General features: G+C 54.0%; 2 protein-coding genes across 3 annotated transcripts; both read left to right on the top strand.

Moving 5' to 3' along the window:
- Positions 1-1345: 1345 nt before the first annotated feature.
- Positions 1346-25981, top strand: HOGA1 (4-hydroxy-2-oxoglutarate aldolase 1). Of its 2 annotated transcripts, XM_029060799.1 has the most exons (7): positions 1350-1674; positions 14088-14216; positions 15685-15812; positions 18216-18350; positions 18629-18725; positions 21028-21161; positions 24676-25981. In XM_029060799.1, the coding sequence occupies exons 1-7, from the start codon at positions 1455-1457 to the stop codon at positions 24823-24825; spliced, it is 993 nt and encodes a 330-aa protein (XP_028916632.1). In that variant the 5' UTR covers positions 1350-1454; the 3' UTR covers positions 24826-25981. The 2 variants fall into 2 exon arrangements, with proteins under 2 accessions (XP_028916633.1, XP_028916632.1); XM_029060800.2 differs by lacking the exon at positions 14088-14216 and having other exon boundaries at positions 1346-1674.
- C3H10orf62 (chromosome 3 C10orf62 homolog) lies at positions 10010-11313 on the top strand. The gene has a single exon (XM_007665903.4). It carries the CDS (start codon positions 10462-10464, stop codon positions 10849-10851), a length of 390 nt encoding a protein of 129 aa, XP_007664093.2. The 5' UTR covers positions 10010-10461; the 3' UTR covers positions 10852-11313.
- Positions 25982-27637: the final 1656 nt, after the last annotated feature.

The following is a 27637-nucleotide window of genomic DNA, read 5'->3' as shown; positions in this document are numbered from 1 at the left end:
GTCCCTGTCCCACGTGGGGCTCTCAGTCTCAATCCCCATTTTCCAGATGAGGTAACCGAGGCCCAGAGAAGTCAAGTGACTTGCTCAAGGTCACACAACAGGCAAATGGCAGAGCTCCCTTTCCTCCTGCTTCCCTAGTGTAGAAGCAGAATGGTGCGGTGGATAGACCTCGGGCCTGGGAGTCAGAAGGTCGTGGGTTCTAATCCCGACTCCGCCACGGTCTGCTGGGTGGCCTTGGGCAAGTCACTTCACTTCTCTGGGCCTCAGTTATCTCCTCTGTAAAAGGGAGATGAGGACGGTGAGCCCCACGTGGGACAGGGACTGATTAGGTGGTATCTGACCCAGCGTTTAGAACAGTGTATGGCATATAGTAAGCGCTTGACAAATACCATAATAATAGCCATTATGATGATTACTGTTGGTGGAGGAGGAGGAGTGGAAAAGGAAGGGGCTGGGGGCGGGGCTTCCCGGGGACGCCCTGCCCCTTCCGCGCCGAGGCCTTGCTTCCAACCCCGTGAACGCTCCGTTTGCAGTGAAGGTGGTGGGTTGTGGAGGAGGGGGGTGTAGCTGGGCTGTGTAGGAGAGATGTGTAGCTGGGGTGTATAGGCAGGGTGTGTAGGTGGGTTGGGTATAGGTGGGGTGTGTAGGCAGGGTGTGTAAGAGGGGTGTATAGGTGGGCCTTGTGGAAGGGGTGTGTAGGTGGGCTGTGTAGGAGGGGTGTATAGATGGGGAGTGTAGCAGGGGTGGGTAGGTGAGGTGTGTAGGTAGGGTGTCTAGGAGGGGTGTGAAGGAGGGGTGTCTAGGTGGGCTGTGTAGGAGAGGTGTGTAGGTGGACTGGGTAGGTGAGTTGTGGAGGAGGGGTGGGTAGGTGGGCTGGCTATGTAGGAGGGGTGTGTAGCTGGTGTATGTAGGTGGGCTGTGTAGGCAGGGGGTGTAGGAGGGGTGTGTAGGCAGGGTGTCTAGGAGCGGTGTGTAGGCAGGGTGTTTAGCTGGTGTATGTAGGTGGGCTGTGTAGGCAGGGGGTGTAGGAGGGGTGTGTAGGCAGGGTGTGTAGGCAGGGTGTGTAGGAGCGGTGTGTAGGCAGGCTGTGTAGGAGGAGTGTCTAGGTGGGCTGTGAAGGAGGGGTGTGTAGCTGGTGTATGTAGGAGGGGTGTGTAGGTGGGGTGTGTAGGAGGGGTGTGTGGGAGGGGCGAAGGTCCAGGGGCTCCCCCCAGAAGCCCATCCTCTGGCCCCCTGGTAGCGGGGTGCCCGGGCGGGGGGGGTGCTCGCCGGCCCCTCAGCCCCTCCACCGCAGCCGAAGGTCCTCTGGGGGCCGAGGGGGCCGGGGCCCGGGGGCGGGGGGGACACCAGAAAATCTTTAACCAGGCCCATTGATCATTAACGGCAACGGAGGGCCCCCCCGCCAACCCCCGGGGCAGAGACCAGCCGAGCCTCGGCCTCTCCCCAACGGAAAGATGTTGGCCCCCGGAGCCTGGTCCGCTGTGAGGCTGGGGGCGCGGGGGCTCGGCGGGGGTGCCCCCCGGGGAGCGGTGGGCCGGGCGGCAGTCGGGGGGAAGAAGCTGGACATCGCGGGCATCTACCCCCCGGTGACCACTCCGTTCAAGGCCACCGCCGAGGTGGACTACGGCCGGCTGGAAGAAAACCTACACAAGCTGAGCACCGTCCCTTTCCGAGGTGAGGCCGGGCCGAGGGGTTACGGGGGGCGCAGCCCGCGGCCTCCGGGCCGCATCTCCGGGAACGGGTGGGCAGGGATGGCTTTCCCGGGGGGTCGTTGGGGAAGAGAGAAGTTCCTCGGGAAAGAACGTAGGACCCCGGGACACGGAACACTTCCCGCTCCTGAACGGTTTTCCGCTGTTGGCCTTCGATGAACTGGGGGTCCCTGATCACCCCTCCTGCCCCGTGGCCATCACCCGTGACCTCCCAGGCCCGAGCCTCCCTCTGCCTGCGGACTTCGAGAGACCTCCTGGCTTCTTCCTCTCTCCCCGGTCCTCCTCCGACTCCCCCTCACCCTCCTGGGAAACTCCGCGTCCTCGGCCTCTGCGCCGCCTCCGGCATCTCTTTGTGGCCGCCGTTACTCGGTGCCCTCTGAGGGTATCGTAGCGCCCGGCGGTATCTCAAGGGACGTCCCCTTGAGGGGATTCTTAAGACTAGGGTGGTCCCTGGGGTACATATCCCCGAGGAGCCCTCCCCCCCAGGTCAACTTTGCACAAACTGTGGCCCAGCTGCGCTGATGCTACAGTCGATTAGACTGTAAGCCCGTCAGTGGACAGGGATTGTCTCTATCTGTTGCCGAATTATCCATTCCAAGCGCTTAGTTCAGTGCTCTGCACATAGTAAGCGCTCAATAAATACTATTGAATGATGGGGTCGCGTTGGCCGGTCCCCGTGTCCCTCTGTCTGTAGCCTCTCCGGCTGTCACTCAGCACGGGGCCACTGGTAGCCCAGGGACGGCCGTCAGCGGCCCTCAATCTGAGCTCCTTACAGCTGGAAAATTGAATTTCGGGGTGGTTCAGGTCCATAATTCATTCATTCAATCATTCAAATGTATTTATTGAGCGCTTACTATGTGCAGAGCACTGTACTAAGCGCTTGGAATGTACAATTTGGCAACAGAGAAAATCCCTGCCCATTGACGGGCTCAGTCTAATCGGGGGAGACAGATGGACAAAAACGAGACAACATAATCACAATAAATAGAATCAAGGGGATGTACACCTCATTAACAAAATAGATAGGGTAATAATAATAACTGGCATTTGTTAAGTGCTTACTATGTGCCAGACACTGTACTAAGCGCCGGGGTAGGTACAAGTAAATTAGATTGGACACAGTCCCTGTTCCACTTGGGGCTCACAATCTCCATCCCCGTTTTACACATGAGGGGACTGAGGCCCAGAAAAGTGAAGTAACTTGCCCATGGTCACCCAGCATACACAAGTGGCGAAGCCGGGTTAAGAATCCAGGTCCTTCTGACTCCCAGGCCCGTGCTCTATCCACTAGGCCACGCGTGCATCAGTTCATTCATTCATTGAATAGTATTTATTGAGCGCTTACTATGTGCAGAGCACTGTACTAAGCGCTTGGAATGGACAAATCGGTAACAGATACAGTCCCTGCCCTTTGACGGGCTTACAGTCTAATCGGGGGAGACGGACAGACAAGAACAACGGCAATAAATAGAATCGAGGGGAAGAACATCTCATTAAAACAATAACAAATAAATAGAATCAGGGTGATGTACATCTCATTAACAAAATAAATAGGATGATGATAAATAGGGTAATCAGTTGTTGAGCGGGCCCCTCCCTGAGGTTGCGTGGGCACGTGCCTCGGGTGAAGACCCTGCCATCTGCCACTGCCCTTTCCCCCCTAGCCCTCGTCCAGCCCGTGCTGGGAGAGTGTCCTGGCTGTCCTTCTCTGGGCTCAAAGAGCCAGGGAGCCTTTGGGGAAGGTTGACGGGAGAGGAGAGTCTGGATCTGGGGAAAAGGAGGGCCTGCAGTCCACCCTGGTCTGAGAAGCAGCGTGGCCTAGTGACAAGAGCCCGGGCTCGGGAGTCAGAAGGCGTGGGTTCTAATCCCGGCTCCACCACTTAACTGCTGTGTGACCTTGGACAAGTCACTTAACTTCTCTGGGCCTCGGTTACCTCATCTGTATAGGGGGATGAAGACTGTGAGCCCCATGTGAGACAACCTGATCACCTTGTACCCCCTCCAGCGCTTAGAACAGTACTTTGCACGTAGTGAGCGCTCAACAGATACTATAATTATTATTATTATCTCCTTGCCGTCGGGCAAAGCAGGCAATGCCCCACAGGATAGGAGCAGAGAGACTCCCGGATGGAGGGGGGAGGGGAGGCCCAAGCGCTTGGTCAAGGACACCAGGGTGTTCAGGGTGGACTTTGCTCTCAGAAGTTACGCACATGGCAGAGCAGAGCACGAGAATGAGCAGCAGGCGTGCTTTCCACTCTCCGTTGGCTTAGGAAGTACCCCAGCTGCAAGCAGCGTGGCTCAGTGGAAAGAGCCCGGGCTTGGGAGTCAGAGGTCATGGGTTCGAATCCCACCTCTGCCACTTAGCTGTGTGACTGTGGGCAAGTCACTTCACTTCTCTGTGCCTCAGTGACCTCATCTGTAAAATGGGGATGAAGACTGTGAGACTCATGTAGGACAACCTGATTACCTTGTATCTACCCCAGCGCTTAAAGTAAGCGCTTAACAAATATCTACATTATTATTATTATTATTATTATTCTACTCCCTCCTACTGTGAGCCCCATGTGGGACAGGGACTATGTCCTATCTGATAAGCTGACCCCAGTGCTTAGGATGGGGCTTGACACATAGTAAGCGCTTAACAGCTACCATAAATCAAGGCCTGGAGGCAGTCAGCCTTTCCCTATTAACACCGGAACACATGCTTTATTCCTTCAATAGTATTTATTGAGCGCTTACCATGTGCAGAGCACTGTACTAAAACTCACCTCCTCCAAGAGGCCTTCCCAGACTGAGCTCCTCTTCTCCCTCTACTCCCTCTGCCACCCCCCTTCACCTCTCCGCAGCTAAACCCTCTTTTTCCCCTTTTCCCTCTGCTCCTCCACCTCTCCCTTCCCATCCCCACAGCACTGTACTCGTCCGCTCAACTATATATATGTCCATTACCCTATTTATTTTGTTAATGAATTGTACATCGCCTCGATTCTATTTAGTTGCCATTGTTTTTACGAGAGGTTCTTCCCCTTGACTCAATTTATTGCCATCGTTCTTGTCTGTCCGTCTCCCCCGATTAGACCGTAAGCCCGTCAAACGGCAGGGACCGTCTCTATCTGTTGCCGACTTGTTCATCCCAAGCGCTTAGTACAGTGCTCTGCACATAGTAAGCGCTCAATAAATACTATTGAATGAATGAATGAATGACTACTAAGCACTTGGAATGGACAATTCAGCAACAGATACAGTCCTTGCCCAATGATGGGCTCACAGTCTAAACGGGGGAGACAGACAGCAAAGCAAAACAGAACAAAACAAAACAACATCATCAAGATAAATAGAATCATGGAGATAATAATAATAATGATGGCATTTGTTAAGTGCTTACTATGTACAAAGCACTGTTCTAAGCGCTGGAGATGATACAAGGGGATCAGGTTGTCCCACACAGGGCTCAGTCTTAACCTCCATTTTACAGATGAGGTAACTGAGGCACAGAGAAGTTAAGTGACTTGCCCAAAGTCACACAGCTGACAAGCGGCTGAGCGGGATTTGAACCCCTGACCGTTATGGGTTCAAATTACCGTAATGAGCTGTACAACTCATCAACCAAATAAATAGGGTAATATGCTTTACCTTATGCTAATTGTCTACACCGTATTCACAGGTCCAGGCCCCCAGAACCCCAGGGCCCCCAGAAATTCTACAGTATCCCTGGAAGCCAGGGGTCCCTCTCATCCTTCCCATCACCCCATCCCCAAGTTGCAAAGGGACAACTAGAGAGGAGTCTAAGATTAGGAGGCTATTTTTTGGGCTCCTAATATTTTTTGTATTCTATGTTCAGCAGTTCTTCCCTTGATTGGCTCCCAGTGCCTGTCCCAGAATACCTTGTGGTCACAAAGACATGAGGGTGGGGGGAGAGAGGAAAAAAAATAGCCCCCTCCTACCTCACTTCCCTTCTCCCCTTCTCCAGCCCACCCCGTATACTCCGCTTCTCTGCCACCCACCTCCTCACCGTCCCCCGTTCTCGCCTATCCCGCCGTCGACCCCTGGCCCACGTCCTCCCGCGGTCCTGGAATGCCCTCCCTCCTCACCTCCGCCAAACTTACTCTCTTCCCCCTTCAAAGCCCTACTGAGAGCTCACCTCCTCCAGGAGGCCTTCCCACACTGAGCCCTCCCTTTCCATCTGCTCCTCCTCCCCTCCCCATTCCCCCTCCTCCCTCCCTCTGCTCTCCCCCCTTCCCCTCCCCACAGTACTTGTGCATATTTGCATATACTATTTATTACCGTATTTCTTTTGTTAATGATGTGTCTATATCTATGATTCTATTTATCTTGATGATATCGACGCCAGACTACTTGTTTCGTTTGGTTTTGTTGCCTGTCTCCCCCGTGTAGACCGTGAGCCCGTCGTTGGGCAGGGAATGTCTCTATCTGTTGCCAAATTGTCCATTCCAAGCATTTAGGACAGTGGTCTGCACATAGTAAGCGCTCAATAAATACGATTGAATGAATGAAAGAAAAAAGAAAGGAAGGAAGGAAAGAAAAGAATCAATCAGTCAGTTGTATTTATTGAGTGCTTACTGTGTGCAGAGCACTGCACTAAACATGTGTGTCTAAACCAATGCCCACCCACATACATACAGCACCCTTCCACCGGTCGCCCCCGGCTCTTTAAGAAAACCCTGGATGAGGCTGGGGAAGGGGTTGGGCTGAAGTGCAGCGTGGCTCAGTGGAAAGAGCCCGGGTTTAGGAGTCAGAGGTCATGGGTTCTAATCCGGGCTCCGCCACCTTTCAGCTGTGTGACTTTGTGCAAGTCAGTTCACTCCTCAGTGCCTCAGTTATCTCACCTGTAAAATGGGCATTCAGTCTGTGAACCTCACGTGGGACAACCTGTTGACCCTGTATCCACCCCAGTGCTTAGAACAGTGCTTGGCACATAGTAAGCACTTAACAAATACCAACATTATTGTTATTACCAAGTGTCCAGCTCTAGTTGGTTTCAAGAGCTTCGTCCTTGAAGAGGTTGCAGAGAAGCAAGTGCATTTCTGGGGCAATGTCTGCGGGGTGGGGTGGGGGGGTTCTTGGGGTTCCTTCTCCCTGAAACTTGTCTCCAGAGCTGCCCCTTGGGAAGGAGGGGGCCTGCTGCCCCCTGGCCTGCCAGTGCTGGCCAATTCATTGATTCATTCGTTGAATCGTTTTTATTGAGCGCTTCCTATGTGCAGAGCACTGTACTAAGAGCTTGGAATGGACAATTGGGCAACAGATAGAGACAATCCCCGCCCAACGACGGGCTCACGGTCTAAACGGGAGAGACAGACAACTCAGATAGAGCCTCTTTGGAAGAGACGGCCTGGTTGGGAAACTAGAAGCAGGGCCTTTCCCAGAGGTTGCACTTGCTTCCGATCAGACTCTGAGATTCCCGCAGACAGGGACCAGAGCTAATTCCTTCCTCTATACTATTTCCGAGCACTTGGTACAGTGATCTGCACCCCGGAGGCGCTTTCTAATTACCATAACACTACTCTGGCTCTGAGCCCCAAGTGGAGGTGGAAGAGACTTCTCTTCTGGAAGGCAGTCATTCACTCATTCAGTTGTATTTATTGAGTGCTTACTGTGTGCAGAGCACTGTATGAAGCGCTTGGGAGAGGACAACAGACGCTTGGGAGAGGACAACAGACGTATTCCCTGCCCATTAAGGCCCCTCCAGGCCCGGGGCACAGAGTCTCAGCCTTAGGTGGCCCCAGTGGGTTAAATCAGAAAGCATCCACTACAGGACGCCTGCCGGCAAAGAGCATTTAAGGTAGTGGATTCCTCTAGCATCGCACACAGGAGGAACTCAAACCTGCCCGAGGAGGAAGCGGCTACAGTCTCGGAACTAAGGCGCCATTGGTCACGTCCTGGGGCCCCTCTGGCCATTCTGGCTACTCTGATGGGGCCGATGGCCAGCATCAGCAGGGTCCCGCGTCCCCCGGGGTCCACCCCCACTCGCTCAGGGGCCACCCTGGCCTGAGCCTTTCCATTCCCAACGATTGTGACCTCAACTACATTCCACGACGGATTCCCAGCCTCTGTGGGCCAGCCACTCAGTTCCTGATGAGCTACCACTAATGAACATATGTCCTCCTTATAATAATATAATAATAATGGCCTCAGTGATTTCCTACTATAACCCAGCCTGCACGTTTTGTTCCTCTAAGACCAATCTGCTCACTGTATCTCCATCTTAAAAATAATGCTGGTATTTGTTAAACGCTTACTATGTACAAAGCACTGTTCTAAGTGCTGGGGGTGGGGGGGATACAAGGTGATCAGGTTGTCCCACTTGAGGCTCACAGCCTTAATCTCCATTTTACAGATGAGGGAACTGAGGCACAGAGAAGTGAAGTGGCTTTCCCAAAGTCACACAGTTGATAGGTGGCGGAGCCGGGATTCGAACCCATGACCTCTGACTCCCAAGCCCGGGCTTTTTCCATTAAGCCATGCACTCTGGTATATGTGAGCATTTGATTAATTTATTTTTGATCTCTCTAGTTGACAACATTTTTCTGTCCGTCTCCACTGTTAGAGTGTAAGCTCCTTGAAGGCAGGGAATATGTCGCTTTGTTATTCTTTAGTTCCCAAGCGCCTAGTACAGTGTCCCACATCGAGTGGGCACACAGTAAATATTACTACTATCACTAAGAAGCAGTGTAGCCTAGTGGAAAGAGCACGGGCCTGGGAGTCAGGGGCCCTAGGTTCTGATTCCAGCTCTGCCACTTACCTGCTGTTTCACCTTGGGCAGTTCACTTCACATGAGAAGCAGTGTGGCTCAGTGGAAAGAGCCTGGGCTTGGGAGTCAGAGGACGTGGGTTCTAATCCCACCTCGGCCACTTGTCTGCTGTGTGACATTGGGCAAGTCTCTTCACTTGGATGAGATGGGGAGATGGGGAGGAAAAGTGTGAGCCCCACGTGGGACAACCTCATTACCCTGGATCTACCCCAGCGCTTAGAACAGTGCTTGGCACATGGTAAGCACTTAACAAATACCATAATAATTAATAATAATTCCCTTCTCTGGGCCTCAGTTCCCTCATCTGCAAAAGGGGGATTTGATACCGTGCTCCCTCCTGCTTAGACTCTGAGCCCCAGGTGGGACCTGATTATCTTGAATCTACCCCAGGGTTTAGTACAGTGCTTGATACGTAGTATTCATTCATTCAATAGTATTTAATGAGCGCTTACTATGTGCAGAGCACTGCACTAAGCGCTTGGGATGTACAATTCAGCAACAGATAGAGACAGTCCCTGCCCACTGATGGGCTTACAGTCTAATCGGGGGAGACAGACAGACAAAAACAATAGCAATAAATAGAATCAAGGGGATGTACATCTCATTAACAAAATAAATAGGGTAATAAAAATATATACAAATGAGCGGACGAGCACAGTACTGAGAGTAAACACTTAACACATGCCATTCTTACTGACTTCCACTATTACTACGTTCTGTTACTATGAGTGGCTTACTATGAATGTTTGCAAGTGTGGAAGCCTGACTGTCAGCACATAGTAAGCACTTAACAAATACCAACATTATTATTATTATGATTATCCCACTTTCTCTGTTGCCATGGCACCAGCAGCCCACTCCAGATCCTAGAATCAGTCTGGTTCCAAGTTATCTCCTATTTAATATTGCTCCTTCCACTCCTTCCCTCCAGCTGGAAGTTGACTCGATTGGCAAATGAGTATCCAGTGTGACGCTCAGAAAATGCCCTCTGCGCCAACCCCACTCTGATGCAGAATTAGCTTCCTCAGCCGCACTGTAGCTGGGGAAACTGAGCCCCAGCCATCCCCAAAGGTTCAGCTGGAACCGCAGATGGATTACGGCTTCCGCTGTCAGGGTCACCGAGGACGTCTGGTGCCCGGGGGAGGGGGGAGAGCAGAGCAAGTCCCCTGGTTAATTGTATTTATTTAATCATACTTAGTGTGTGCGTTTACTGTGTGCAGAGCACTGTACTAAGCGCTTGGGAGAATACAATACAACAATAAACAGTCACATTTCCCGCCCACAAGGAGCTGACCGTCTAGGGGGTCTGCCTCAGTGCTCAGCCAGGTGCCACGCACAGAGTAAAACACTTGGTGAACATGGCAACTGTTACCGGTGCCGGCAGGAGGTAGGGGGAGAGACCTCCGAGGGTGCTGAGTTCGAGGTCTCATAGTGGTCGGTGGGGGAGTGGGGTGGCGACGGTCAGCTGAGCTTGGTGACCCCTCGGTCCCTCCCATCTGTCTCCCTCACAATGGGGCTTATTGCTGAGGCAGAGGCTCCTCCTAGGAAGGGAGGAGGCCAGCAGGGTGCCGGCCCCCCGCCCCCAGACGTCACCTCCTTCCCGCGGGGGCTGTCCTTCCAGCATGAGCCAGGCTGGCCCGGCTCACTGACCCCGACGCGTGCCCAGCTCAGCCGGACTGGCCCGGGCTGCTGGCCAGGCTCGAGCCACTCTCCCAGCCATCATGCCGGCTGGTGCTGGGGGTGGCCCTGCTGCTGGGGGCGGGCGGCCTCTACCTCTGGTACCGGCGGAGGAAGAAGAGACAGAAGGGCGGCAAGGCGGCGCAGGCCGGCCCCGCCTCCTCCCCCCCGGAGAAGAAGACCGACCCCTGGATCAAATCCCACTTCAGCCGCATTTCCGACGAGAGGTTGTTTAAGGGCTTCCAGGAGAGCGGGGAGGCGGGGGCCCTCAGGCCCGGGGAGAGGGACAGAGCCGGGGCGCCCAAGGGGATGAACACCACCGTCCACGTGGCATCGTACACCAGCAGGCGAGGGGAGAGCGCCACGTTGCGCAGGGAATCGTACGTCTCCAGCCCCTCTGGGCCCAGGGGATCCGAGGTGGGGAAGCCGGCGGCGGAGGAGGCGTGGGCGGTGGTGGCCGCCTGCACCCAGGAGCTAGACACCAAGGGCCAGCACCTGGCTGAGGTCATGATGCAGCGGGCCTCGTCGTACCAGTACTCCGGCCACGTGGAGGCCGCCGACATCAAGAAGGAGGAACTTGACGCCCTGGAGGGGGTGGAGCTAAAGCTGAAGGGAAATTTTCTGGAGCAGCGAGGCGGCACCGTGGCCGGGAACAAATGCGTCGTCCACCGTGGGCCGGGACACCACGGCTCGGTCTAGTCGTTCCCTCACATCCCCCACCGGCCTCCTCCCGGCGCGGCCAACCCGGCTCCGCTCCCGGCGGTCTGCCTCATCCTCCCGCTATTCCCTCTCTCCAGGCCCAAGGGAGTTCCCGGGCGTTTCTCTCCGGACGCCCTCCGGGGCCAAAGAGACGTCAACCCCGGCTCGTCTAATGGAACCCTTGGGCCCCAAGCCCGTGGTGGGATCGACCGTGAACCGTGCCGGGAAAGTGGTCTGATCCGGGAAACGGGGCCTATGGAGAAGAGGGAGGGCTGGCCGTGCGAGACTGACGCGTGGCCTCGGTGGATGAAAATGGCGAGCCGGTCTCTCGGAAGTGGAGTGGAGAGTCAGGGCATCCCCCGAGATGCGCAACAACGAACGCAGAGACCCAGGCGGAAGCCGTGGGACGAGGGTGAAATGAAGTGACTGGGAGGGGGCCAATAAAATGCCGGTAGTCAGGTCTGGTTTGGTCTGAAGACTCTGTGGCAGCCGGAGAGAAGGGGTGGGCTTCCTCGAGCGACTGAAGTCTGGGTGGGGAAGTTTCCTTTTCTGCATTTCCACAGAGAAGCCGTGTGGCCTAGAGGATAGAGCACCGGCTTGGGAGTCAGGAGGACCTGGGTTCTGATCCCGGCTCTGCCTCGTGTCTGCTGTGTGACCTTGGGCAAATCACTTAACTTCTCTGGGCCTCGGTTACCTCATCTGTAAAATGGGGATTAAGAGTGTGAACCCCAAGTGGAACAGGGACTGTGTCCAACCTGATTAGCTTGTATCTACCCCAGTGCTTAGTACAGCGCCTGGCACATAGCACTTAAATACCAAAATGATTATTTTATTATTATTATTATTACTGGGTCAGGGGCTTCATCCTGGCTGGGCCTGCTAGTAGAAAGAGAGGAAGTGATCACAGAGGAAGTGGAAAGAGCATGGGCTTGGGAGTCAGAGGTTGTGGGTTCTAATCCCAACTCCGCCACTTAGCTGTGTGACTTTGGGCAAGTGACTTTACTGTGCCTCAGTTACCTCATCTAGAAAATGAGGATTAAGACTGTGACCCCCACCTGGGACAACCCGATCACCTTGTATCTTCTTCAGCGCTTAAAACAGTGCTTGGCTTATAGTAAGCGCTTAACAAATACCATCATTATTGTTATTATTAGTAGGGTTCCCCTGGCCCCTGCCCGGCGGGAGAGGGCAGCCTTGGTTCCTGCCTCGGACAAAGTTGGCGAGCCATGGGTGGAGCACCCAAGTTAGAGATAATCATACCGTATTTACTCACATAATTCCCTCCACTGCATAATCCCCTGCCCCCTGTTTTTGAGGAGAAAAAACACGTATTGGTAATTGTAAGCAGTGGCGATCGCATTGGCGTAAGAAGAGGAGAAGGATCAGGAGGAGATAAGGCAGCCGATGGGCTCGAGCAGGGGGAAGGGAGTTGCTTCTTTAAAAGCGTCCCAGGGAGAAAGAGAAGGGAGGGCAGGTTACCATAATTCATTGAATAGCTATAGTATGCCGCTCTTAAGAGAGTCAGAGAAGTAGTATCTAGTTAGTGTCCGCTTATCTTTCTCTTCCTTCTCATCTCCATTTTCCTCCTGCTCCCTTCATTTCTCTGCTCAATTCCCAATGCAACAACCCTCCCCCTGATTTGGAGTTGCAAAAATTATGCAACAAAGTGGGGCAAATAAGCGAGTAAATACAGTGATGATGATGCTGTTTATTGAGCTGAAACCAAGGTTTTATTCTGTGTCCTCCCTCCAGCCTCTCCCCCACCACGCAGGCTCCCGAGGGGCCCAGGGACAGTCTGGGGAGCAGAAACAGGAGCCAACGTCCCCCTGGGGTGGGAACTCTCACTCGGTACTACAGCAAGTCTGGGTGGTCGCTGCATTTTGCGGCCAGTTTGCCTCCTTAACTCTGGGCCTAGCTAGTGCCACCGTTTGACGCCCTCACCTGCCGAAGCTCCCTTCCCTAAGTCGTCCAGACAGTGCTTCTTCACGCACTGCCCTGCAGAATGGCCCCGGCTCTCTGGTCTTGGCTTCTCCAGGCAGGCCGGGGGGTGGGGGGGCCCACAGCCAGGGGCCTTTGGGAGAGAAGAGACTGGGGGCTGTTCTGGGGCTGTAAGGGGGACAAAGTGATTCCCCAGAAAAGGAGAGCGAGCAGGTGCCTGGTGACAACAGAAGCCGCATTCACACCATCCACTCTCTCCTCCCTGGGGCTCTGCCACTCCTCTTTTGCTATCTGTGTCCTGCTTCTCTCTCCTCTTTGTTCTTCCCCACACCTGCTCCTGCAGCTGGAGGTTTCTCCTTTCTCCCAGGCCTCCTTTATCACCCCCAACTCTGCCCAGGGCCATCTTTTCTGTGCCCCCTGCAACTCCCCATCTGCTTGCTGCCTCCTGGCTGCAGGTTGGCCAGCCTCCCCGCAAGGAACCCCACAAAGAGCCAGGCTCCAGTGTCTTGCCCAGCTGGCCCTGGCCCAGTGGAGAGAGCACGGGCTTGGGAGGTCATGGGTTATAATCCTGGCTCGGCCACTTATCAGCTGTGTGACTTTGGGCAAGTCACTTAACTTCTCTGTGTCTCAGTTACCTCATCTGTAAAATGGAGTTTAAGACTGTGAGCCCCATGTGGGGCAACCTGATTACCTTGTATCCCCCCTTCACTGCTTAGAACAGTGCTTGGCACATAGTAAGGGCTTAACAAATGCCATTATTATTATTAGGCTTTAATGCGCCATCTCTGAGCCCGACTTCCCCGCCTGAGGGAGACAGGTGAGGACCGCCGGGGTTAGACCTGGGTTTGTTCTGCCCATTTGCTTAGCCAACCCCCGTTTGCTTTGCCCACTGGCCGGTCCTGACCTCCCCTAACTCCCCCAACCCTTGGAGGTGGACACCTGCTCTGGAACAAGACCAGGCCCGGTCTTGCCACCAGCAGACGTCACCTGGGAGCTAAACCAGATGTGGCTGACCGCCCCCGCTGCTCTCCGGATGCCTGGGTCCACGAGGTGGCCGGCCGCGAGTTGGTGGTGCGGGGGAGCTTGAGTGACCGAGGCCCTGGACAAGCAGGAACTGGAGCCAGGGGGATCCTCCCGGTGACTGTGCCCCGAGCCGTTGTCGGGGACAGCCCGGAGAGACAAGGCTGCTAAGCCAGCCCGGGGCTGGTCCGGAGGGAGGGTGGACCACCGGCCGCTCGGTTGGGGCCGTGCAGCCGGCCCACGTGGCCCTGACTGGGGCGGGGGCTCCTGTGTTTCAGGCTTTGTGGTCCAGGGTTCCAACGGGGAGTTCCCTTTCCTGACGAGCAGCGAGAGGCTGGAGGTGGTGAGCCGGGTGCGCCGGGCGATGCCCCGGGACAAGCTTCTGCTGGCCGGCTCCGGCTGCGAGTGTGAGGAGCTGCGGTTCTCGGGGTGGGCTTTGAGGGGGAGGGGGTGTGCTTGGGAGAGCCCCACATCCAGATTATAGGACGGTCCACGTCCCATCCCTGCTCGGCTGGGCTCCAACTGGGCTCTGGGGGCGGGGGGAGGTTTCATTCGGATACTCCCAAACTGTTCTGCACCAAGGGCACAAGGAACTCACTTCCCAGGAAGAGGCGGTATGGCCTACTGGACAGAGTTCAGGGCGGGAAGTCAGGCGACCCGGCGGGTTCTAGTAATAATAATAATAATGATGGCATTTGTTAAGTGCTTACTATGTGCCAAGCACTGTTCTAAGCGCTGGGGTAGATACAAGGTAATCAGGTTGTCCCATGTGGGCCTCACAGTCTCGATCCCCATCTTACAGATGAGGTAACCGAGGCAGAGGGAGGTTAAGTGACTTGCCCCTAATCTCAGCTCTGCCTGCTGGCTCACCTTGGGCAAACTCGTTGTGGGCAGGGAATGTGTCTGTTTATATTGTTATATTGTACTCTCCCAAGCGTTTAGCACAGTTCTCTGCACACCAGTAAATACCATTGATTGAAGTCACTTTTTATTTTTAATGGCATTTGTTTTAAACGCTTACTACGTGTTAAACACTGTTCTAAGCGCAGAGGTAGGCACAAGTTAATTAGGCCGGATACGATCCCTGCCCCGGGTGGGGTGCTAAGTCTAAGTAGGAGGGAGAACAAGAGAACGGAGACACAGAAAGGTGAAGTGACCTGCCGAAGGTCATACAACAAGCAGTGTCAGGATTAGAACCCAGGTCTTCCGACTCCGAGGCTCATGCGCTTTCCACCAGGCCGTGCTGCTTCCCAGTCACTTCGCCTCTCTGAACCCTTTTCCTTGCCCATAAAATGGAGAGACAAACAGAGCTCTCTCCTTCCTTCTTAGCTCATTAGGGTCAAGGATTAGGTTCGATCTGGTCATCTTGCATCTACCCCAATGCTTAGCGCAGCACTTTGACACATAGCAGGTGCTTAGCAGCGTGGCTTAGCGGATAGACCATGGGCCTGGGAGTCAGAAGGACCTGGGTCCCCATCCCCGCTCTGCCACATGTCTGCTGCGTGACCTTGGGCCGGTCGCTTAACTTCTTCGGGCCTCAGTGACCTCATCTACAAAATGGGGATTAAGACTGTGAGCCCCATGTGGGACAGGGACCGTGTCCAACCTGATTAACGTATCTAACCCAGTGCTTAGAACAGTGCTTGGCACATCATAAGCGAAACAAGTACCGTTATTATTAGTCAACCCCACAAGTAACTGAACTGTGAAGGGCCTTCTCCACCCACCGTCCCCTCCTCTTACGTCGTGTAAGGCGGGGGGACTCCTTAAGAAGGAATCTTGGGGCGCCGCTGACCATTATGGGGTCAGGCCCAGGTCCCTCCTCCCTCGGCGACGTCCCCGACGTCCTCCTGGGAGCCACCTCTTTTCCCTCAGCCACTCAAGCCACCGTGGAGATGACGGTCAGCATGGCCCAGGAGGGGGCCGACGCTGCCCTGGTTGTGACCCCGTGCTACTATCGCGGCAGGATGACCAGCGCAGCCCTGATTCACCACTACACCAAGGTGGGTGTGTGTATGTGCGTGTGCGGGAGTTTATGTGTGCGTAGTTTATGTGTGCGTAGTGAGTGTGAGCACGTTTCTCTCAGGGCTTGGAGAGGAGATGAGGCCGAGACACAGGCGGGACAGACCTTCCTGCCCCACTAAGACTCGGGCTCCATTCATTCAATAGTATTTATTGAGTGCTCACTGTGTGCTGAGCACTGTACTAAGCACTTGGAATGTACAATTCGGCAACAGAGACAATCCCTGCTCAATGACGGACCCACAGTCTAAATAATTGCCACAAAAATACAAATGATCGTATCTGTGGTGTTTCCAGTGACAGTGTATGGATCTGAAAGCTGGACAGTGAAAAAGCAGGATAGAAAGAGCATCGATTCTTTTGAAATGCGGTGTTGGAGAAGGCTTTTGCGAATACCACGGACTGCCCGAAAGACAGACGAATGGATTTTCGAGCAAATTAAGCCAAAGTGGTCTTTGGAAGGCCCAATGACTCGACTTAGATTAGCATGTTTTGGACAGACCGCGAGTTCGTTGTGGGCAGGGAATGAGTCTGTTTATTGTTATATCGTCCTCTCCCAAGTGCTTAGTACAGTGCTTGGCACACAGTAAGCACTCAATAAATGCAGTTGAATGAATGGTGAGGAAATGGCCGTCGGGTTTCCCACTCAGCTTTCTGGAGCGGGTGGCGTGGATGGGCTGGGGGAGTGGGAGGTGGGCGAGCAGATAACTGGAGGAAGAGCGGGAAGCCCTTGGCCCAACTCCACTGCCTCCTGGACACGACCCCTGGTCCATCCCCGGAAGGACCGGGCCGGCAGCGGCAGGAGGCCTTCCCAACTCTTCAAATGCTGTGGAGGTCTCTGCCGTGGCCACAGCTGGGAAGGACATCAGTGACTGTTGGCCGGAGCCCTGAGGAGCTGAGTCGTCGGGGTCCTGGAATCTCACCGCTCCTCCCTGGTCTGTCTCTGTCTTTATCTTTTGTATTTTTGATCGCCTCCTCTTACACGGAAATCAGTGTGGCCTAATGGCAAGAGCACGGGGCTGGGAATCAGAGGACCTGGATTCTAATCACAGCTCTGACACATACCTGCTGTGTGATGTTGGGCATGTCACTTAACTACTCTGTTCCTCAATTACCTAATCTGCAAAATGGCGATTCAATACATGGTCTCTCTCCTACTCAGATTGTGAGCCCCTTGTGGAACCTAATTATCTTGTATCTACCCCAGCACTTGGTTCGGTGCTTAGCACATAGTAAGTGCTTAACAAATACTATTACTAATAAGAATGATAATTCCAGCTCTGCAACTTGCCTGCTTGGCTCCTGCCGTGAGACCTTGAATAAGTCACTTTCCTTTTCTGGGCCCGTTTCCTCACCTGTACAATGGCAATTCAGTGCCCTTTTTAAAATAGAATTTCATTCAATCATAATTATTGAGTGATTACCGTGTGCAGAGCACTGTACGAAGCTCTTGGGAGAGTACAATACAACAATAAACAGAAACATTCCCTGCCCACAACAGTATTAAGCCCTTACTATGTGCCTGGCGCTGTACTAAGTCCTGGGGTAGATACAAGCTAATCAGGTTGGACACGGATCCTGTCCCATATGAGGCTCACACTCTGAATCTCCATTTTACAGATGAAGTAACTGAGTCACAGAGAAGTGACTTGCCCAGGGTCACGCAGCAGACCAGTGACGGAGCCAGGATTAGAATCTAGGTTCTTCTGCCTTCCAGGCCCATGCTCTATCCACTGAGCCATGCTGTACTTCCTCCTACTTAAGACTTGTGAGCCCCACGAGGGGACAAGGACTGTATCCGACCCAATTTGTATCCCCCCCAGTGTTGAGAACAGTGCTTGAAATGTAGAAAGCGCTTAACAGATACCACAGTTATTATTATGTCTGTTTGCTAACCCCTTGACCCAACCCTCTCCCCCTGTTTTGGAAGGTGTGAGCTCCTTGGGGGAAAAGAATGTGTCTATACTTCATCCATGTATTGTTTAGTACTGTGTCTTGCACACAGTGAGTGCTTGATAAACACTACTGTTATGACTATTACTATCTCCACCACCAAAAAACAACTTTAGAGATGCAGTCTGGCCTGGTGGAAAGAGCAGAGGCCTAGGAATCAGAACACCTGGGTTCTAGTCTTGGGTCTGCCTCTTGCCTGCTGTGTGACCTCGGGCCTCAGTTTTCTCATCCGTAAAATGAGGATGAAATACCTGTTCCCCCTTCCCCTTAGACTGTGAGCCCTGTGTGAGGCAGGACCTGCGTCTGGTCCGTCTATCTTGTACCTAGCCCGTGCTCCGCACAGTAGTTGGCACTTAGTAAGCTCAACAAATGCCACGATTATTATTTTTCTTGCTGTTACCCGTTACAGCTTTCCTCTCTGTGTCCCTCAGGTGGCCGACCTGTCTCCAATCCCCGTGGTGCTGTACAGCGTCCCCGCCAATACGGGGTTGGATCTGCCTGTCGATGCCGTGGCCACCCTGTCCCAGCACCCCAACATCGTGGGGCTCAAGGACAGCGGAGGGGACGTGAGTCGCGGTCAGCCCCCGGAGCCCACGGCGGCCCCTCCTGTCACACCGGCCTGAGACACGCCGGCCCCGAGAGATCAGGATCCGGAAAGACCCTGGATCTGGGGCTTTCTCCAGACACCTGCCTGGGGCTCGCTTGGGCTTCCCTCTCAGGACCCAGGCAATGGGACTTCCCCAGCCCCACGGCCAGACGCCCTCCAGGCCCGGTCCCTGTTGTGCGGGCGGATCGCGGGCCGGCCCAGAGGATCCCGTCGCAACCTCTGTATTTGGGCTTTCAGGTGACCCGGCTTGCCTTGATCATCCACAAAACCAAGAAACAGGATTTCCAGGTGCTGTCGGGATCGGCGGGCTTCCTGCTGGCTGGCTATGCCATAGGTGGGCAACCATTCCTGCCCGGGACCATCTCTCCCGGGACTGCCACAAGGCGCCGGGAGGCACTGGGGGTGGAGGAGGAAGCAGGGAAAGGATGGAGATGTGAGGACTCTGCCACTTGTCAGCCGGGTGACTGTGGGCAAGTCACTTAACTTCTCTGGGCCTCAGTTCCCTCATCTGTAAAATGGGGATTAAGACCGTGAGCCTCACGTGGGACAACCTGATGACCCTGTATCTACCCCAGCGCTTAGAACAGTGCTCTGCACATAGTAAGCGCGTAACAAATATCAACATTATTAAGACCTCTCCCAATCCCAGCCCACCTTCACATCTCCAGACCGACCGTCCTTACATCCCTCAGTTCATCATTCACTTGTTCAATTGTATTTAGTGAGCGTTTACTTTGTGCAGAGCACTGTACTAAGCACTTGGGAGAGAACAATACAACAGTAGTCACATTCCCTGCCCACAGCAAGCTTCACATCCCCAGCCCATCTGCACATCCCTAGTCCATCCTCACAGTTCAGGTTTAGGTGACAGATTTTGTTCTTCTAATCTCACCTTGTAAATTTCCCTTGCCCCCCGCACCTTGGCTCCTGCTGTGCTGGCCACCCTCCTGGACCTCACTCCCAGGGTCCCAGGTGGGAGCCACAGAGCTAAAAGCAAAGGCCCCGACCCTTGCCCGCTGTAGCCGGGACAGCCCCGATCCAAGGCTTCCTAGCTCTGTTCATCCTCTCTTCTCGGTCCAACCTCTCTGCTGCAGCTCCCTCTATGAACCTAACCTTTTCTGGTAGAGTGTTTTGCTTCCTTCAGCCCTTGCTGCCCATTTCTACTTTACCCCCTCACTGGCCAAGTCGGATCCAGTTTCCCTAAACAGATCCGGTACCGGCTGGCTCCTGCTACAGTTCCAGCCTCTCCAGTTGGAGAGGCCAGATTTTTCGTCCTTAGCCCTCAAGAATAGGAATGGGAAAAGATCCGGCCTTTTCCCCAGTAGCTCCCTCCCTGTTCACTCTCCCACACCGTTTCCGGCTTTAGGGTCCGATTTTCCTTCCTTGTCTTGTTTTTTGACATCCATTGCTTCCCCTCCGGGGCCTGGGCCAGCGGATTTTGGGAGAGCAGCCGATAATAGGCCTTCTGCTTCTCACTCGTCAGTGACTCCTTCCCCAGCTAGTTCGACACATACCCACGGTGCCACTTCCCTGGGGGCTGCAATCAATCAATTAATCAATTGATCATTAGTATTTATTGAATACTTATTATGTGCAGACCACTGTTCTGTGTGCTTGGGAGAGTTAGCAGACAACAGCAGTGCAGTCCTTGATGCCAACGAAGGACACGGCTGCGGGATCCACCCAGCCTTGAGAGGAGGAAGGGAGCAAGAGGAAGAGCAAGAAGTGTTTCCACATCTTGGTGTTTCCACAAGTTGCTGCTAGATTTTCACTTGCTTCCCTATGACCCAAGGCCCTTTGAACTGCTCTATTCTCACTTCTTGTGTCTTGTCTTATGCCGTTGAGTCATTTCCAACCCATAGCGATTCCATGGACTCATCTGTCCCAGAAGGCCCCACCTCCATCTGCTATCCTGGCAGTGTATCCGTAGAGTTTTCTTGGTCAAAATATGGACGTGGTTCACCACGGCCTTCTTCCGTACACTAAACCCGAGTCTCCGCCCTCGACTCTCTCCCGTGCCGCTGCTGCCCAGCACAGCTGAGTTTTGACTTGTAGCGGATTGCCTTCCACTGCCCAAGCTAGGAATGGAATGGACAGGCCTCTGCTTGACTGTCTCGTAGCCGAGACTGGTAGAGTTCACGGGCTTTGGAGTAGTTCACGGGCTTTGGAGTCAGAGGTCATGGGTTCGAATTCTGGCTCTGCCACTTGTCAGCTGTGAGCAAGTCACTTCACTTCTCTGTGCCTCAGTTACCTCATCTGTAAAATGGGGATTAAGACTGTGAGCCCCATGTGGGACAACCTGCTTCCCCTGTGTCTACCCCAGCGCTTAGAACAGTGCTCTGCACATAGTAAGTGCTTAACAAATACCAACATTATTACTAGAAACTCTCCAGGTGCCATCCTGAGGGGGGCACGTCTCACTTAGCGCTCTGTGTTTAACTTTCCACCCTGCCCAATGTGTCTGCTCCCTGGAAATCTGTTCTAACGAGTTCGAGGGGGAAACGGAGAAACTTTCCCGATCACTCGGCTTTCCCATTCTGTAAAGTCGGCTTGGGGCGAGGGGGAACCCGGCTCGGGGGAAGAGGGGCAAAGGGTCATGGCTTTGACTGAGGCTGTTTCTTCTGGTCTGGTGGCAGGAGCTGTGGGAGGCATCTGTGCCCTGGCCAATGCCTTGGGGGCCCAGGTGTGCCAGCTGGAGCGGCTCTGCCTGACGGAGCAGTGGGAGGCCGCCCGGGAGCTGCAGTACCGTCTCATCGAGCCCAACATGGCGGTGAGTGTCCGGCCAGAGCCCCGGAAGTCTGGTCCTCTGGGCCCCGGCTGGTCCCGGAGCTTTGGTTCTGGGAATTTCAGAAGCAGCGAAATTCAAGATTCAAGAAACTCCAGATTCAAGCCGTTCACTTCTGGGGAAATTCCAACCGGGGCTAACTCGGGGCTAGGCTGAGCTGTGGAAACCATCCCGAAGTTAGGCGGGAAGTCTTGTGTAGAGGTGGAACAGGGGGTGGGATCTCCCAGAGATTAACTATTAATCTCATATCATAATTATCATATCATTGTATCCAAATCATAATAATGATGGTATTTAAGCACTTAATAAGTGTCAAGCACTGTTTTAAGTGCTGAGGTAGATACAAGCTAATCAGATTGGACACAGCCCCTGTTCATTCAATAGTATTTATTGAGCGCTTACTATGTGCAGAGCACTGTACTAAGCGCTTGGAATGTACAAATCAGCAACAGATAGAGACAGTCCCTGCCCTTTGACGGGCTTACGGTCTAATCGGGGGAGACGGGCAGACGAGAACAATGGCAATAAATAGAGTCAAGGGGAAGAACATCTCATAAAAACAATGGCAAATCCTCCTAGCCTCAATCCCCAGTTTACAGATGAGGAAACTGAGGCACGGAGAAATACAGTGATTTGCCCAACGTCACTCAGCAGACAAGTGGCGGAGCCGGGATTAGTGCCCAAGGTCCTTCCGACTCCCAGGCTCATGCTCTATCCACTGGGCCATGCTGAGCCAATCTTGTCCAGGCTGCAGAATTGGACCAACTGGCAAGAGCAGAAGGGGGTGACCCAGGGCTTGGGGACTTTGGGGCCCCCCCAGGGCAAGGCAGAAGGATGAGAGTTTTTCGATGCCGCCGACTCCCCAACCCTCCCCCTTCCTAGGAGATCTCGGATCCAGGCCCATTCCCACAGGGGCTGCCTTTGGGGTTAGAGTGTGCCTGAGTTTTGGGGGTTGGGTAGGTCAGTGGGTCCCAGATCTTCCTTCTGGGTCCAGTGCAGAGAGCCCCCACAGCCCTGGATTTAGGGGAGGTGAGTGGCCCTCCCCAACCTGGAGAGAGGGGTTCCAGGATGGGGTTTCAGGGGCAGGAGGAACTATAAATAGGCTCTAACAATTGCAGAGCTGCTGTACGGGCGGCTGAGCCAGCCCTCTGAGGCACAGGCCGTCCTGCCTGCCCACCTGCTGGACATTCCTGCCCGCCTGCTGGACATTCCGGAGGGCGGGGCCGGATGCGGAAGCTCCCCGTTTTTCCTTCCCCAAGCCCTGCAGGAGGTCTGCGAGGCAGCCTGCAGCCTATTTAGGAACCTTGTTTAGGTGCCGTCGGTGGGGGGAGAGGGACAAGGAATCGGGTTCCCGGGAAGGGGAGGAGCCCTCGGTTTTCCAGTTCTGGACACTACTGTCATCCCATCGCCCGCTTCACCTTCCCCCACCCCCACTGTCTTCCCGTACCAGCCTCAGACACTCACTCAGGAATGCCCGCGCCATTCAGTCCGGAGCCCCGGCGGTGGCCTCAGCCACCTTAAATGCGGGTTTGATCTCAGCGCTTCACCCCGCCCCACCTGTCCGCAATGCCCACCCCCTCCTTTCTCAGCCTGGCCAGCCTCCCGCCCCCGCTCCCCTCCCCTCCGCCCCCACTATAATTAGCAGTTTCCATGCACTTCATCCCCCAAGCATCTGGGACTACATGCTTCCTGTGTCCTCGGGGCCTGGACCAGAGGCTGGCCCCGCTGGTCAACAAACTCCTTGGCACTGGCCCTTCAGCCACCCCTCTCCTCTGACTGCCCGGGGATGAGAGGACAGAATTTATCTGTGGGGGATGACGGTGAGGTGGGAGCTGGAATGCTAGGCTCGGGGACGGGGGCGTTGGCAGGGGCTCCAGCTCCCTCCCCCCACCCAACTCCACCTCCCCGTTTGCTGAGGCTCATTGCCCTCCCGTGGCGGACACTCATAGCCTAGAGATAGCCACATGAGGACAGATCTTTATCTTTGCCTCTTGAGAGATTCTGCTTCTGCCAGGAAAGTAGCATGAAGGAAAGGGGTGCAGACCGAGAACCGGGAGTAGGTAGGTGGGGGAATGAGGTTGAAGCTAACGGGAAACTACTGAATTGGTCGCAGAGTTAATGAGACCACCTCCCCAATTCAATCACTGGTATTTTTTGAATGCCTACTGTGGGCAGAGGACTGTACTAAGTGCCTGGGAGAGAACACATGAGATGGATGGGAGACATGATCTTTGTCCACAGGGAGCTTCCACGCCCTTCAGTTTCTTCCCACTGTTGCTCCCCAAGACTTCCCCTCAGCTGGGAAAGACCACGGATGAGTTTAGTGCTAGAACAAAATAATACCCCTCCACACATGCCAGACCACCACCCTCTCCATCTTCGAAGCCTTACTGAGGTCCCGTCTCCTCCCGGTGGCCTTCTCCGATTTAACCCTCTTTTTACCTGGCTCCCTCTCCCTTCTGTGTAGTCTAGGCACTTAGATGTGTGACCTTTGGGCATTTGATATTCACCCCACCCTCAGGCCCACAGCACTTAGGTACATGTCTATAAACTGTATATTATAAATTATTTGTTTATAGTAATGTCTGTCTTCCTCCCTAAACCGTAAGCTTTTTGTGGGCAGGGAACGTTTCTACCAACTCTGCTGTATCGTACTCTCCCAAACACTTGGGAGAAGCAATGTGGCGTAGTGGATGGAGCACCGGCCTGGGAGTCAGAAGTTCGAAGCTTCTAATCCCGGCTCCGCCACTTCTCTGCTGGGTGACCTTGGGCAAGTCACTCGTGGCTCAGTGGAAAGAGCCTGGGCTTCGGAGTCAGAGGTCATGGGTTTGACTCCCGGCTCTGTGCCTCAGTTACCTCATCTGTAAAATGGGGATTATCTGTGAGCCTCATGTGGGACAACCTGATCACCCTGTATCTACCCCAGCGCTTAGAACGGTGCTCGGCACATAGTAAGCCCTTAACAAATACCAACATTATTATTATTATTCTCTGTGCCTCAGTTACCTCTCCTGTAAAATAGGGATTAAGACTGTGAACCCCATGTGAAACGGGGACCGTAACCAACCCAGTGCTTAGTACGGTGGGCTCGGCATATAGTAAGCGCTTAACAAATACAATTATTATTATTGTTATGAAGTACAGTGCTCTGCACACAGCCAGAGTTAAATAAATACCTTCGGTGCTGATCACAGCTGCTTCTCCAGCCTCCATTGAAGGACTGAACTCTAGTTGTCCAAGTGAAAGAAGCTGTGACCCCCTTTTATTTGTTCCTGTCTTACCCCAGCCTCCAAACACTACATCCTGACTCTGTCTCCTGGCCCCCTGGGGCCGTCAGATCTGTGCCCTCCTGCACCGAGTCAGTTTTTCAGGGAAAGGGAGCTGGACCGGGACCTGGGGGGGGCGTCCAGCCGGGCTCTGTGAGGACTTGCGGGAAGAGGGGACCAGGCAGGGTCCCCTTGGGGAACCGGGAACGGTCTCTGACGATTCTACCCCACAGGTGACCCGACGCTTTGGGATCCCAGGGCTGAAGAAGGCCATGGACTGGCTCGGCCTGTACGGGGGCCCCTGCCGGGCCCCGCTGGCCCCGCTGAGCCCCGTTGAGGAGGACCAGCTGCGCCGAGACTTCAGTAGCCAGGGCTGGCTGTGAGGGGCCGGCGGAGAGGGAGTCGGGCCAGGTCTGGAGGTCGGCCTCTGCCTTCTGCCCCTCCGAGGCCCTGGGTCGGGGCTCTGGGGTGACACGGTTCTGGACCCCTCTCTAGCCACTTCCTTTCCTTTCGTGGTACCCCAGGCTCTGAGTCACCTCCAGGGGTAAAACAGCTCAGATCTGCCCCTTGAGGTGAGGGATTCTGATTTGGGCCCTGTCCTTCTTTGCTCCTCTTATAGCTGCTTTGGGGAGGGAGCCCGAGGTCCCGATGCCGGGGCCCAGCCTCGCCCGGCCCCCTTCCAGTGCATCCCCGGACCATTTCTGAGGGGTGAGGAAGGAATGGGCTGGGGTCCCCCCGGTCCACCCTCCCCCAAGGGCAGGCTCCAGACCCGGTGAAAGTGCAGTGCACTCAGTCTCTTCCCTGGCCTCTCACCGGCCCTTTCCGCTGCTGTGGCTTTCCCTGCTGCCGCTCTTCCACCGCTGCAGGGACAGGGTAGCCCAGTGGCCGCAGTAACTGGGGGCAGCGGCGAGGGCTCGGGAGCCAGGCTGCACCGGATTTAGGTTTGCTGTCCCCAAACCACCCCAGCCCAGCCGTCTCCCTTACACCCACCCTTCAGTGCCCTCCTCGGGGCTTCTCTGTAAACCCTGGACCCAGAGGCCGCCCCCTCTTCTGGCACTGCTTCTGGGTGCATCCTGGGGTAGTGGAGCAAGGACAGAGAGCCCTTTTTGAACCCCCTCCCTCTTCTCGGCCCCAGACGGCCATCCGGCCTCCTCACCCCTCGTTATTACTCCTTTCTCCTCCACATCCTGTAGATCAGGGATGTAACCCAGACCCCGGACTCTCCGTGGAGACCCCTATCCAGGGAACACCTCCTCTCCTGGGGTCTCCCTTTCCCAGGCTCATTCCCATCACTCCCTTGGGTGCCAACCGGAGGAAAATGATTCTCCCTTGCCAGCTGCCGGGCAGACGATCCACTTGGGACCCCAGGACCCGACCCAGGTCCTGGAATCTGCTTTGCTGAAAGGGAGGATTGATCCCTAGCTGAGCCTGGCCTTGCCCTGCCTCATTATTTGGTCAAGAATCTTTGCTCACTGCCCTCTGCTTTCTGTCTGCAAAGTCATCCCAGTGGAACGACAATAAAGTTTATATTATCATCAAGCGCCGAGTCGTTTCCGATCCGTAGCGACTCTGTGGTTCTATTTTCTCCAGAAAGTCCCGTCTTCTGCCATAATCCTTAACCTTTCTAACGGTTCTTCCCTTTTCATTATTACGGTCTCTATCCATCTGGCTGCTGGTCTGACTCTTCCACGTTTTCCCTGGACTTTTCCTAGCATTAGAGTCTTCTCCAGAGAATTAATCCTCCTGATTATGTGTCCAAAATATGCTAATCTAAGTCGAGTCATTTGACCACTTCAGCTTAATCTGCTCCAAAATCCATTAGTTTGTTTTTCGGGCAGTCCATGGTATTCGTAAAAGCCTTCTCCGACACCACATTTCAAAAGAATCAATGTTCTTTCTATCCTGTTTTTTCACTGTCCAGCTTTCGGATCCCATACATTGTCATTAGAAACACCATAAAATTGACAATTTGACAATAAATTGAACCACTAAATATAGGACCTTATCTGGGACTGTGTCTAATTTTTTTTAATGGTATTTGTTAAGCGCTTACTATGTGCCGGGTACTGTACTAAGCACTGGGGGTGATGACAAGGAACTCGTGTTGGACACAGTCCCTGTCCCACATGGGAGGGCCACACTCTTAATCCCCATTTTAAAGATGAGGTAACTGAGGCCCAGAGAAGTAAAATGACTTGCCCAAGATCACACAGTAGCCAGGTGGTGGAGCCAGGATGAGAACTCAGGTCCTTCAGGCTCCCAGGCCCATGGTCTAACCAGTAGGCCATGCACTAATTACCATCTGCGCATTCTTTCCTAGGCTTAGTGCAGTACTCTGCACCCAGTAAGTGCTCAATAAATAGGATTGAATGGACAGTGCTCTGCACACAATTAGTGCTTAATAAATACTATTTCTGCTACTTTTACTTCTCCTCTTCAGGCATGACTGGCAAAACACACACACACATAATCTATCTATCTATATATATATATATATATATATATACACACACACATATATATATATATATATCACTTCCTGGCCCTCAGGCCCCTTTCTTGGACTTTGATATTTCCCCTCCAAAAGCCCCGGCCCAGACTGCTTGCCTATATCAGCGGGCCGGGCCCAGCCTTTCCCAGTGAGGACTCGAGGCCTTGAAAGAGCCAAAGAGTGACCCCAGAGAGCCCTCAGCCATAGCAGTGCAAGCCCAGAGAGGGAGAGGCCTCAGAAAAGCCTGAGGTTCCTACGGGATTGAGACTCAGGGCTGAAAATCCACGCCACTTATCACCACGACTGTGTCATTCTGGAGCAGTGAGCTGGGGCAAAAGGGTTCAGCCAATAAATCAAAAATATTTAGGGAGACCTTACTCTGTGCAGAGGACTGTACTAAGGGCTCGGGCAAATACAGCAGAATTGATAACCACGTTCAGGGGGAGCAGCATAGTGTAGTGGATCGAGCCTGGGAGTCAGAAGGTCATGGCTTCTAGTCCTGGCTCTACCACCTGTCTGTTGTGTGGCCTTGGGCAAGTCGTTTCACTTCTCTGGACCTCAGATACCTCATCTGTAAAATGGGGATCGAGACCGTGAGCCCCCCATGGAACAGGGACTGTGTCCAACATGATTGGCTTGTATCCACCTCAGTGCTTAGTAGAGTTCCTGACACGTAGTAAGGGCTTAACAAAGGACAAAATTAT

This window comes from Ornithorhynchus anatinus, chromosome 3, assembly GCF_004115215.2.
Source record: "Ornithorhynchus anatinus isolate Pmale09 chromosome 3, mOrnAna1.pri.v4, whole genome shotgun sequence".
Classification (NCBI taxonomy): Eukaryota; Metazoa; Chordata; class Mammalia; order Monotremata; family Ornithorhynchidae; genus Ornithorhynchus; species Ornithorhynchus anatinus.
Note: the sequence above shows the minus strand (reverse complement) of the source record. Positions and strands in the feature narration are given on the sequence as shown.

Bases quoted from the DNA above. Each gene is read 5' to 3' on its own strand.
- HOGA1 (XM_029060799.1), top strand. From the start codon at position 1,455: ATGTTGGCCCCCGGAGCCTGGTCCGCTGTGAGGCTGGGGGCGCGGGGG. The intron at 1,675-14,087 runs GTGAGGCCGGGC...CCTGTGTTTCAG, and splicing joins GAGCACCGTCCCTTTCCGAG to GCTTTGTGGTCCAGGGTTCC. The intron at 18,351-18,628 runs GTGAGTCGCGGT...TTGGGCTTTCAG, and splicing joins TCAAGGACAGCGGAGGGGAC to GTGACCCGGCTTGCCTTGAT.
- C3H10orf62 (XM_007665903.4), top strand. From the start codon at position 10,462: ATGAACACCACCGTCCACGTGGCATCGTACACCAGCAGGCGAGGGGAG.